At 32.2% G+C, this 13,023-nt stretch overlaps 1 protein-coding gene across 2 annotated transcripts in view; it reads right to left on the bottom strand.

Annotated features, from left to right (window-relative positions):
• Positions 1-2,861: 2,861 nt before the first annotated feature.
• LOC126884697 (zinc finger protein 567-like) overlaps positions 2,862-13,023 on the bottom strand; it is a 30,706-nt gene continuing 20,544 nt past the window's right edge. For both annotated transcript variants that reach the window (XM_050650804.1, XM_050650805.1), the window contains exon 3: positions 2,862-3,865. In XM_050650804.1, the coding sequence (XP_050506761.1) occupies positions 3,126-3,865 (740 nt within the window). In that variant the 3' untranslated portion in view covers positions 2,862-3,125. The remainder of the gene's footprint in view (positions 3,866-13,023) is intronic.

Raw genomic sequence — 13,023 nt, 5'->3', positions numbered from 1 at the left:
ATAAATATAATCAATTACGTTTTCAGCTACCCAACCAAAGTTGACATTGACAGTTGTGACAGTAATTAAATATTTGATAGTGATCATTGTTGATTAGCGTTCGAACAACCGGCCCAATAGTTCAAATAATAATTCTTTTTTTTTAAATGTTCATACCTGTCGATTAGTATTTCAAATCGAAATTTTTTACATACAAAATAATGTATACAGGGTGTCCCAATTTAGAGATTTAATGTTATTTTTTATTGTTGTTCTGAAGCTATTTCCTTGTGGCATTTTTACAATTAAGTATTTTCTATGGAAAATAAGCCACAATTTTACTAAAAAATGAATGTATTAACGTGTGGGGTTTCGTTGTCAAAATACAAAATACTATTAAAATAAATAAAAATGTTGTTTCTAAGTAAAAAAATCCTTCTAATAATTTATTTAATCTGACTCATTTATATTGGCAATTCAGACGTATATTAAAAATTTAAAAGTAGAAATTTAAAAGTAAAAAGAAAAATTTATGTTAACGAAGTTAACATAAAGACATTTTCTCACAGTATAAGATTTATGACATTAGTGTGCAGAAAAGCGACGTTTCTGTGCCGGAAAGTGACGTTTCTGTACCGGAAAGTTCTTTTCTGCACAGTACCACTACATGCCACAAAAAAATCATAAATATAATTATAACATGTTTTGATGAAATGGTTTTAATTTTAAGATATTAGATCTGATAGTACTTTTCAAAAAAAGAACCGATTTAACTACATCTTATGTCCGAAAAATCTGAAAAATTCGCTACTTTAACAGATTATTTTTGAACTTTACATTTTGTCTACAAATGATTACCTACCTCATTCTGAGTAACCTGTGGTATGGTATGTTAAACAGTAAATGGTTAAGTTCAATTAGTTACCACTATAAACAGCCCGGATTAACCGATAATAGTATAAAAGGCCCGGTTTCAGGTAAAATTTATTTTAGGCTTTATTATGGGAGTACCGTCTAGTCAGTGTTAATTGCAAAAGACCAACTCTGTCTACCTCGGTGGCTTATCGCTCCGGGTGGGTCTTTACAATGGGCCAGGTCAGATAAATTTAATAATATTTACGACCGCACTAATTGAACTCAAACCATTTACTGTTGGAACAAACCATAACGTTATATATTATGTATTCTGTTTACATCTGCGGTTAAAGTGTAGACAAATATATAACCTGTAAGAGAGTAGTTATTATATTTCATTATCGAATAGAAATTAAATTATGGATGTTACAACTGTTTTATTTTACAATTTTAATAAATAAACATTTTATAATTATCAGTTAACCAATAAGGATTTAGCACCTCAGCAAGATACGTCGAATGAAGTAGGTCTCGTGTAAATCCGTAACTGCATATTTGTTTATCTAGTTACCTACTGGTAACTAGATTACGTGAATTATATTATGATTACGTGAAATTAAGTTTGCGCACAAACGTCAAATGTGATATTATTTTGTAATTTTTAAAATATTGCTTTTTGAAATAAGTTTGAGCAAAAATGGATAGTGATAGCGAAATTGAAAATACTCCTCCAGAATTGAGAGAACAAGCCAATTGGTTATCGTTATTACCACAGAGAAATAAAAACAAAACTTTTTTTTTATTTCTGTATGGTTTTTACCTTCAAATTCAAAAGAAAAATATGAAACTACATACAAACAGTTTATGGATTGGAAGAAAAAATATAAAACTAAAAGTTTTTCTGAAAATATAATTATGGCATATTTTGAAGAACTATCAAAATCAAGAAAATTATCTACTCTATGGTCAATATATTCAATGCTAAAATCGACTATTAATATTAATCATGGTATTAATATATCAACTTATGCAAAATTACGTACCTTTAGAAAAAGAAAAGCTGATGGTTATATTGCGAAGAAAGCACGGACTCTGACATCCGAAGAAATAAATCAATTTATAAGAGAAGCCCCGGGCGATAGATACCTACTGAGGTAATTTTTAAAGTTAAATAATTTTACAATACAATTCTAGTATTTATTACCGTAGGGTTGTAATGGTAATTGCAATTAGTGATGCATGTCGAAGAAGTGAATTATGGAAGTTGAAAATAAATGAAATAGAAGACCTAAAGTCTGCATTAATAGTAAAGTTAAGTGACACGAAAACAAAAGCTCCAAGAAGTTTCACAATTACCGGCAGGTACCTTTTATAACATATGTAAAAAATACATTCTATTGCGTCCTTCTGATCTATATGAAAATCGTTTTTTTATGAATTACCAAAAAGGAAAATGTACTCGACAAGTGGTAGGAATCAACAAGTTTGGTAAAATGCCACAAGAAATCGCATCATTTTTAAAGTTACCGAACCCAAAATTGTATACAGGTCACATTACGGAGATCATCCGCAACCGTGTTAGCAAATTCAGGAGCTGATCTTTTAACACTGAAACGTCATGGTGGCTGGCCGTCAAATAGTGTCGCAGAAGGTTATGTTGATGATTCTATGCTCTCCAAAATAAACATTTCAAATAAAATAATGCAATCAATTGATCAACAAATGTCAACCGCAGTGCCTACAGACGTAAATGCGATATCACAACCTAAAAGCTCTTTTACTGTAGAAAATTTTGCAAGTGATGTGCCTTCAACTTCTACAGCAGATTTAAATACTGTGGAAAATAAAACCAACTCTCCTAGAAATTGAATTCAAAATTGTTCCAATTTTACAGTGAACTATAACTACAATAATTAAAGCAGTGCATTCATTTTTGAACTGATTTCTGTTCTGTATAATTTGTTTAGGTATGTATAAGAAATTTAAATTGATTAGTTTATAATATATTATTATAATAAATCTTCGTATGAAAATTTTGATTTTTATTTTTAGCAAAAACTGTGGTTGTAGAAAAAGTATAGTGTGCAACACGTGCAGAAAGGTAATTTCTCACTCGTTTGCTTTTCAAACTCGTGAGAAATTAGTACCTTTCTGCACTTGTTGCACAATATACTATTGTTGTAAACATTTCATTACTTATGTCAACCTCGTATAGATAAGGCACATATGGATAATACAAGGACATGGAAAATTCAAAAGATACTGGACACATAACAAACCAAAAATAATTTTTAACTATCTTGTCTCATTTCTACTTCTACTTGATGGACTTCTCTAAGATGGTTTGTCAAATATTCATCTCCACCAAAATTTTCTGAGCAAATTTCACACTTCTTAGTTTGGTGTAACCTTTGATGTATATTCAAAGCGTAATCTGTAGCGAAACCTTTCTCACATATTTTACAAACGAATTCCTTGGCTTCCTCTATTCCATGTCTTGATTTCAAATGGGACCGTAATGAAACCCGCTGTCTAAACCCTTCGAAACAGTGCTGACAAACGAACGGTTTTTCATCGGTATGTTGTCTTGTATGAGTTTTTAAAGCATACTTAGACGAAAAGCCCGAACCACAATATTCACAAACATGAGGTCTCAGTTTTTCGTGGGTCATTCGAATATGCTTTAATAAATCGGTATTGGTAAAGAAAGTTTTCCCACAAGTACTGCATTTGAAGTTCCTTACACCCCCATGAACCTTTTTCTTATGCAACAAGAAAATATGTTTCCTTCGAAAACTTCTACCACATTCTTCACAAACGTACTGTTGAGCAGTATGCTTATGGTAATTAAAGATATGACCTCTTAAACTTTCTATATTTTTGCACGTTGCTCCACAAGTAGAACAGACTGATGGACCTGCTGTATGCATCATGATGTGTTTCTTTAAGTTGTCTCTTCTCATGACTCGGCCGCATATATGACATTTGCCTTTTATGTGTTTTAAGTTGTGCAGATAGTACGCCGGTTTGTCTAAAAACCAAAAAAACATAATATTTTATAACTGTATTTTACTAAATAATAGGACTGGATCCCGCGTACCAAAAAAAGTTGATTATTAGCAAGCTAAAAATTTGTTAATAGCTTAACCGTGTCTAGTCGGACAAACTTTGATATGGGAACACTGGAACAGGTGAAGTTTTAATTGTGGAACGTGATTTTAATTGTTGAACGTGTCATCTTGGCAAATTTATGATTGTGAAAACTAGCAGGTTGTATTTAAGTTTATGCAATAGCAAACTTTATATCGTCGCCTTAATACTATAACTTGATAACTCGAAATTAGTAGTTTTGAGATAAACGAGTTTAAAGATTTTTAAGATATTTGTGCTGCTCCCATGATGTAGGAATACGGTGCAAATTTGCTTTTTAATATGGAAAATAACATGAAAAATTAAAGTTATCAACTTTTAGCAATACCATAATGTTAACATTTGGTAATGTCGCATGAGATGCCAAGTTGCATCTAAGCGAACTTTTTAACAAAACTAATATTTTAAGCATTATTTTGGTGAAAATTAGCCCTCTGCCATGGGGGTTGCCAGATCTGTTAACAATTCTAGAATTTTTGCATTAACATGAACCGAATAAACAGATAGCATTTACGTGGTAAGCTTAATGGTTTCAGAAAAACACGTGCTAAAACTAGATAACTGGAGTTACCTAGTTATAGCATTCAGTGTATGTCGTATTCACGATTATTTCTATTAAAAAATAGCTTGATAACTTATCTTGTCAAGTTTTAGCACTGAATATTAGCAGCATTTGAGTTTTATCAACTTTCGTCAATCGTAAATAATGGTAGGGGAGCCCAAGCGGGGATTTTTGCAGTTACTCGAGCGCGTCAGATTATCATATGGGGAGAAACCTGGTACCCTGCAGATGTACCTCTACCATATATTGGCTCTTAACACAGGGGAGTTCGTTAAGGGGGGCCGGAAAAAAAATCTATCCTTAAAAAAACTCGAAATTGTCAGATTAAGATAAGGTAAGTTAAGTACATGCAAAAGAGTGTATATTTCAAAAATCTGACGATTTGAGCGGGGCATAAGGAAATGGGCGAGTCCCAAGTTTCACAAGAAAAAAGCGAATATTTCGCGAAATGAATGACAGATTGAAAAACTAAAAAATATGTTCTCAATATTTTTTTAAAATCTATCGAATGATACCAAACAGGACTTTCCACGGAAAGGGGTGGGGGGTAAATTTAATATTTTAAATACGAATTCCGCGATATTTCGCGAAATAAACATCAGATCAAAAAACTGTGAAATACACTTATTCAATATTTTTGAAAAATTTATCCAATGGCACCAAACACAACCCCCCACGGAGGTGGGGTGGGGGTTACTCTAAAATTTTAAATAGGAGCCCTTATTTTTTATTGCAGGTTTGGATTCCTTACGTAAAAATAAGTAACTTTTATTCGAAACATTTTTTTGAATTATGGATAGATGGGGTTATAATCAGAAAAAACGATTGTTGGAAATGGAAAACTAAATTAAAAAATGGCAAGTGAACACTAAAATGGAAAACTTTACGTAACTTTTTTTGGTTTTAGGACCTACTCTTCACAACCCAATAGGTCCCCAAAGCGCTCGAGTGACTGCACGTTTAGCATACTTTGCTCCCCTACCATAAATACTTAACCCGTTTGAAGCTAGTCATCAAGTTTTTACACAATATAGAGGCAAATAAAATACATCTTGTGAACTAGTTATCTCAAAAACGTCAATTTTGGAGTTATCAAGTTATAGTACTAAGGCGACGATATAATATATGAAAAAATGTTTGTCCAACAAATATGTTGGGCATTTTACTAAGTCCAACACGTAGAGTTTAATGAAAGGGTAACAAATCAATTAGAAGTGCTGCCCGACAAAATACATGGGACGTTTTCGTAGTCTGACGTTCGAAACCTGTAATCTGTTCCAAAATTAAAACTTCCCCTGTTTCAGTGTTCCCGTGCATCAAAGTTTGTCCGACTATGTCTGTCCCACCTTGACTTTACAGTACACGAACATACGGCAATACAATCCTTATGGGAGTTTTCAGCGCGGCGATGCCGATTTTCTTCAAAAGAATTTTCAATCGGACATTACCAAGGTCTGTTAGGTTTTAAATCTGGTATGGACTGTAATTATTTGCGCTGGTATGGATATATTGCATTAAGAAAACTATATTTTAATTTGAAGTTTATTCTGACAACTTGGTAAAAATTCAATTATTTCTCTATTGTTTATCAAGGTGCATGCATCACCATGCTAACATAAATCTTCTTTTTATTTTCTTTTCATCTTCTACGAAACTGTCACATAACAAAAAAAAAAGTCAAAAAGTTCCTAACATACTCCCCGCGTTGAAGTACACTTCAAACAAGTCCACGACACATAATACACTTGGGAAGTTGTTATAATAGTTAGAGGATCACTGAGATTCTTCTAAAGGCAATTGGGCTAGATGTCTGGAGGATCTGGTGATGATGCCTTTGGAGGTTTTAACTTGAACAACCCTGATTTTTCCATCTTTTCCAGGAAATACCTTCTCTATTCGTCCTAAAGACCATTTACATGGAGGTAAACTTGAATCATGGATAATCACTAAAGCACCTGGATTGAGAGGTTTCGATGAATTCTGGTTCCATTTATAAGACTGGTGCAATTGGCTGACATATTCTTTTGAAAAGCGAGCCCAGAATCGTTGATGAAGTTGCTGAACTTGTTGGAAACAATTAAGTCTGTTTGTAGGAATTGATAGACCATTGGGTTCAGGAAGTGAAGTTAAAGGACGTAATGTCAAAAAATGGGAAGGAATTAAGGGTTCAAGGTCAGATGGATCTTCTGAACTAGCAAAAAGTGGTCTTGAATTTAAAATACACTCTATTTCGGTTAATAAAGTAAAAAATTCTTCATATGTTAAATTAATATTGGTAAGTGTGCGTTTCATATGAAATTTCATTTGTTTTATAGACGATTCCCACAAACCGCCAAAATTTGGGCTATATGGTGAAGAAAAATGCCATGCAATATTTTTAGTTAAAGCAAAATTGTGAATAGAATGGCTATTTGTTTCCAAAAAATGATAAATAGACTTTAATTCTCTATTGGCTGATTTAAAAGTGGAACCATTGTCGGAGTAAACATTAGTGGGAATACCCCTGCGAGATATAAATCGTTTAAAACATGATAAAAAACAGTCAGTTGTCATATCAGTTAATAATTCTAAATGTATAGCTTTTGTAACAAAGCAGACATACAGTAGGAAAAATGAAAGAATACCCATGACGGAACATATAAAACACGCTGTATTTTTCTGTCACCGTGTCACACAAAAAATTGGCCAGCGCAAGTACATGTAATAATTATTATTACATGTACTTGCGCTGGGAAATTTTCTTTGTGACACGGTGACAGGAAAATACAGCGTGTTTTATATGTTCGTTCATGGGTATTCTTTCATTTTTCCGACTATATATGCAAACATAACCTTTTAGAATTTTGCTTCCTCGTCCCTTTTTCTCCTTTAAAAGGAACGGTCCTGCAAAATCTAATCCCACATTTTCAAAAGGGTGTGATATAGTAATTCGTTCATTAGGAAGTGGACCCATGGTCACTGAAGTATTAGGGGGTTTTACTCGAAAACACTTAATACATTGTCTCACTATTTGCTTGGTTAATACTTTTCCTGATATTGGCCAATACTTTTGTCTGATTAGTGACAATAATAGTTGTGGTCCTGGGTGCAAATAGTTTACATGGTAATGTGTACATATTAATTTTGTTAAAGCATGAAATTTTGGTAATAGGATTGGAGTTTTTATATTATTTGGTAACATTGTATGTAAAAGTCGTCCTCCTACCTTTAATACATCATTATCTAAAATAGGTGATAAATGAATTAATTTGGATTTTTTATTTAATGGTTTTTTATTTGCCAAGCTAAAAATTTCATCTTGAAAAGATTCTGCTTGAACAAGTTTTATTAATATTAAAAAGGAGTCATTTAGTTCTTTTACACTTAAAAGCATGCTATCTGCTCTAGTTTTAGTTTTAATAGATATTGTAAATCTTATAAGATATGCAAATACTCTTTTTAGTTTATGTAAATTTGAAAATCTACTAATAAAATTCGAAATCCAACTTATGTGTATATTGGAAGATAAGGTTGCTTGGACTGACTGCTTAAGTTCTGGTATTTCTTCTAGTTCTCGAAGTGAATTAATCGGCAAATTATTGGGATGTTGTCTCAAAAAATGTGGCCCATGAAACCAAAGGTTGGATTCAATGAAAGATTCAGGAGTATTGGAAATCCATTTTCTTAAGATAAAATTTCCAGATTTCAATATTTTAAAAATGGTTTTGCATCTCAATTGCAATTCTTCTAAGTCGTTTGATCCAGTGAGTAGATCATCTACATAAAAGTCTTGTATCACAGATTTTGCAGCTGAATGAAACTGAGATTGAAAGTCTAGGGCCAATTGGCGCATACATCTCATGGCTAAGAATGGAGCTGCCTTTTGTCCATAAGTTACTGTGGTTAATTTAAATGTGTCAAGACTATCAGCTGGATTTTCTCTCCAAACAATTTGTTGAAGGGTTTGGTCCTCTTCATGTACCATTACTTGTCTGCACATTTTTGACACATCCGCAGAAACAACGTGGGTGTACTGTCTAAATCGTACTAGAATGTCAAAAATATCGTTTTGAATTTTGTGTCCTGTATACTGAAGATCATTGAGAGACCAACCAGAAGTACTAGGACAGGAGCCATCAAAAACTACTCTGAGTCTAGTAGTAAGACTGGTGTCTTTTAAAACTCCATGGTGGGGTAAAAAATAGGATTTAGAAGATATATTTTTCATATCGACCTTAACCATATGTCCCAGGTTTTGATATTCTTTAATAAAATCATGGTATAAATCACTAAGTTCTGGATTTTTGGTAAATCGTTTTTCTAATAATAGAAATCTGCTGACAGCAGTATCTAAGGAGTCTCCTAACAAATCAGCAGAGAACTTCAGTGGAAGTTTTACTACAAATTGGCCACTTTCGGACCTGGTAGTGCTTTTTTGAAATATTTCTTCGCACTCGTCATCATCTTTCGACCATGGTGTAGAATCTTGCATTTCTTCTATTTGCCAGAAATGTTTTAACTGGTCATCTTCGGCGATGGTTCTGGTAAAGTTACATGACACACGAGTTGTCTCATAGGGAACAACTCCATTTACAATCCAGCCTAAACGTGTATTTTGCAAATTTGGTAAACCTTTTCCCAGCTTGATTTTGCCATCAGTAAGGAGATCCCAGAATAAATTGGCACCAATAATGGCATCAACATTAGTGGATTCATTAAATAAAGGATCAGATAGCTGAATATTAGATGGGATAACAAAATTTGAAGTATCAAAACTAGCTGACGGAATTTGGTTTGAAATGACTGGTATAACATAAAATATGGATGTAATATTAAAGCTATTGAACTTAGACAACAAAGAAATTTGGCACTTCTTTGTGATAACTGACACTACCTGGTTTATACCACTAACAGCAAGGTTAGTTGGAATCAATGGAAGATTTAATTTTTTACAAAAGCTCTCACTTATCATATTTATCTGAGCGCCACTGTCTAGAAGCGCACGACATGGTATTAATTTATTATCACTTGACCTGACATCAAAAACAACTGTTGACAAAAGAACTTGTTTATTTTGCAAATCTACTGCTTGTGCAGATAGCTGGTGAGTTGCCATTGGTGGCATATTAACATTCTGTATACTATTTACTGATGTTTCACATGGCTGGACATTGTTGTCGAGTCCACTGAAACATGTTGAATGTCATCAAAGTGTATTAAGGAATTATGTTTTAAATGACATTTCAAACATGGTTTTAGTGTACACTCTTGAGCCCTGTGCCCAATTCTTAGGCAATTGTGACACAAATTTAAATCATTAACTTTACTTAATCTGCCTTTGTTATCTAGTTTGAGGAATTGAATACAAGAATATATATAATGATTGCCTTTACACAAAACACAACTATTTTTCTGTGCTAAATTTAGTTGGACTGCTCTCTTATGACCTTCACGGTTTGTATATTTGTAATTAGAATTGGAATTATTATTATTATTATTGTGATGGGCATTATGAGAACTTTGGTCTTGGATTTCTTCCAAAGTATCTACTTTCGTTTTTAAGAAATTAAAGAATTCCATTAAGGTAGGGAGTTCCTCTTTGGTGCGAAACTCTTTCCATTCTCTATAACTCTGTTTATCAAGTTTATCAGAAATAATGTTTATTAACAATAAATCACTTAGGCACTCTTTTGTTATCTGCAAACTTTCAATTGAAGTGACACTATCTGACACAATATCTAACAATTGTCTTAGATGCTTTGGAGACTCTTTATTAATTGACTCTAAACTAAAAATAGTTTTAATGTGTTTGTTTACTAATAACCTTTTATTGTCAAATCTCTGACAGAGAGCATCAAAGGCAGTTTGGTAATAGTCACCAGAAAATTCAATTTTATCTATTATACGTTTTGCATATCCATCCACATATTGTCGCAAAAGCTGAAACTTATGACTGTTTGACAAAGGACTGTTATGAATGACACTAGTAAACGTGGATTTAAATTCTAACCAAGTTTCTAACTCACCAGTGAAGACTTTGATTTTCATTTTTGGTAACAAAAGGTGACTTAAGGAGTCTACTTGAGGAGTAGAACTCAAACTAGTATCATGTGAAGACTGAAATGTGTTACTTTCAATATAACCTTTCAAAAAACCCATAGCTTTAAAATACCTATTTTCAAATAATTCATTTTCCTCATACTGTTCTTTTAATTTGTCTTCCGGTGTTAAAATTTCAATTTGCAGTTGAACATCTTGAAATTCTTTTAATAGACTGGCATTCATTTCATATCTTAATTGAACTTCTGAAAGAAGTGGTTTACTACTTGGCGTAGCAGCTTTTATTATATTAACAAAATACTCTAAATTGGTTAATTTTCCCTTGTAAGAACCCCTTGTTCTTATATGATTGGCTAAAATCATTTTTTGGCGATTTATGGCAATCCCACAAATTTGTTAGCAAATTAATATTAATGAAAATTAAATTTATTCTATATTAAATCAAAACAAACTTCAAAATGCACTGTTTTGCTTAATTCAGAAATAAAAATAGGTTTATGATATAATAGCAAAAAGGACAGACTTATCTTCAAGTTTTGGACGTGGCTTGGTGCACGGTATCTTGAAAATAAAGGAATCTATTGGAATTACTTATATCTTCTAGTCTTGGAAGTCGCTTGGTGGACAATAACTTGAAAATATACCAGTATATGGTAACTTCAAACCCACTTGGAAACGTGGCTGTTGGCACCTTTCTTAATGAATATATCCTTAATTCGACGATGTAGGACCAAATCCAGCTCGAAGGACCAAAAATGTTAGGTTTTAAATCTGGTATGGACTGTAATTATTTGCGCTGGTATGGATATATTGCATTAAGAAAACTATATTTTAATTTGAAGTTTATTCTGACAACTTGGTAAAAATTCAATTATTTCTCTATTGTTTATCAAGGTGCATGCATCACCATGCTAACATAAATCTTCTTTTTATTTTCTTTTCATCTTCTACGAAACTGTCACATAACAAAAAAAAAGTCAAAAAGTTCCTAACAAGGTCCTAAAAATGTAGGTCCCTAAAAATGTTAAATTAAAACTAACCCGTTACAGTCAAGTAAAACAATATTTTTCATTGTTTTTTGTTGAGTGAGAGTCATTTTCGAAAAGTAATCAGCAATTTTATAATCGATATGCGTAATAACTTTTTTTGGTTAAGGCTATGGGTACATAATTCGCAAATATTTTACGTGTATCCCTACTTTTTCTGTCTTTACACGGCAAATTACGCGTAGTAAAATTCACACTGGTATGGATATGTAAACATTACTAGAATGTCATTCTACTTGAAAATGTCATCATTAATTTAAAGAGATGGGTTTTGAATGTTCTTGGATAACTGTTATTTTTATAATTGGAAATTATTAATTCAGTTAATAAATGTGATATTTTTTCACTAACTATGTATTCAGTGATTGTAATAATTTATTTGTACAACAAAGACTAATACTTAATCGAGAAAAGAGGAAAAGTGTTAAAGTGATTTTTTAATAATATATTGTTATGGAACGCTTACAATTTTGAACATCTTTAACAACAAAATACTTGGATCACAGAATATATTGTCCTGATGTATTCTCTGCTTGGATCTTCCACAAATAATACACAATAAATAACTTTTTATTAAGTTCACGTCTTAAATCAATTATTTATCAAATGCACTATATTTCAATAATATTTAATCAATAACTCAACATATTCCCGATGCAATGTCAAATATTTAAAATTGTCACTGATTGTCAGTGTCTGACTGACAATATATTCTGATAATATTATATTCGGCTGAGTGCGTTGTAAGACAAAGATAGATTTGGAAAATATTACCACGGCATTGTGTTTATTTTTTTCGAATCCTGAAAAAACCAATAAATATTTTTGAAAAATTTAAACGCAGAATGAAAGACTAAATTATTGCCGAGGGCCGAAAGTCCCTTAGAATAAATAAAAAGTTTATTTTGAATGATATATTTGAAATTAAAAATCACACTAAATTTTCTCTTAGTTTTTCACCCCTGTAACTTATTAAAATAAATATTATAGAAGTTCCCAGGGACTTTCGGCCCTCGCTAATAACGTGATCTTTCATTCTGCGTTTAAATTTTTCAAAAATACTTATTAGTTTTCTCAGGATTCGAAAAAAATTAATCCCCATTTGAATAGCATTGCAGCCGAAAATACGTACCGATCCTCTTAAGAATGTTAGAATATTCAACATTAAGAGGCTACAGTAGCGAGCAACAGGTAGCAGCAAACGCGTTCCAATATTGCGGCTCTAATTTTGAATATTTTGTCGAGATATTTGGCACACATATTCGTAATATAATAAAGAATGGCGGTACAGAGCCCAATTTTAGAAATATGTTAGTACGTGGAAATTACTCTATAACTAAATAAAATATTGAAAAAAGGAGCCTGTACCGCCATTAAGAAGAAAAAAATAAT

This window comes from Diabrotica virgifera, chromosome 5, assembly GCF_917563875.1.
Source record: "Diabrotica virgifera virgifera chromosome 5, PGI_DIABVI_V3a".
NCBI classification, from domain to species: Eukaryota; Metazoa; Arthropoda; class Insecta; order Coleoptera; family Chrysomelidae; genus Diabrotica; species Diabrotica virgifera.
The sequence above is the reverse complement of the archived record's forward strand: the minus strand, read 5'-3'. Positions and strand labels throughout refer to the sequence as shown.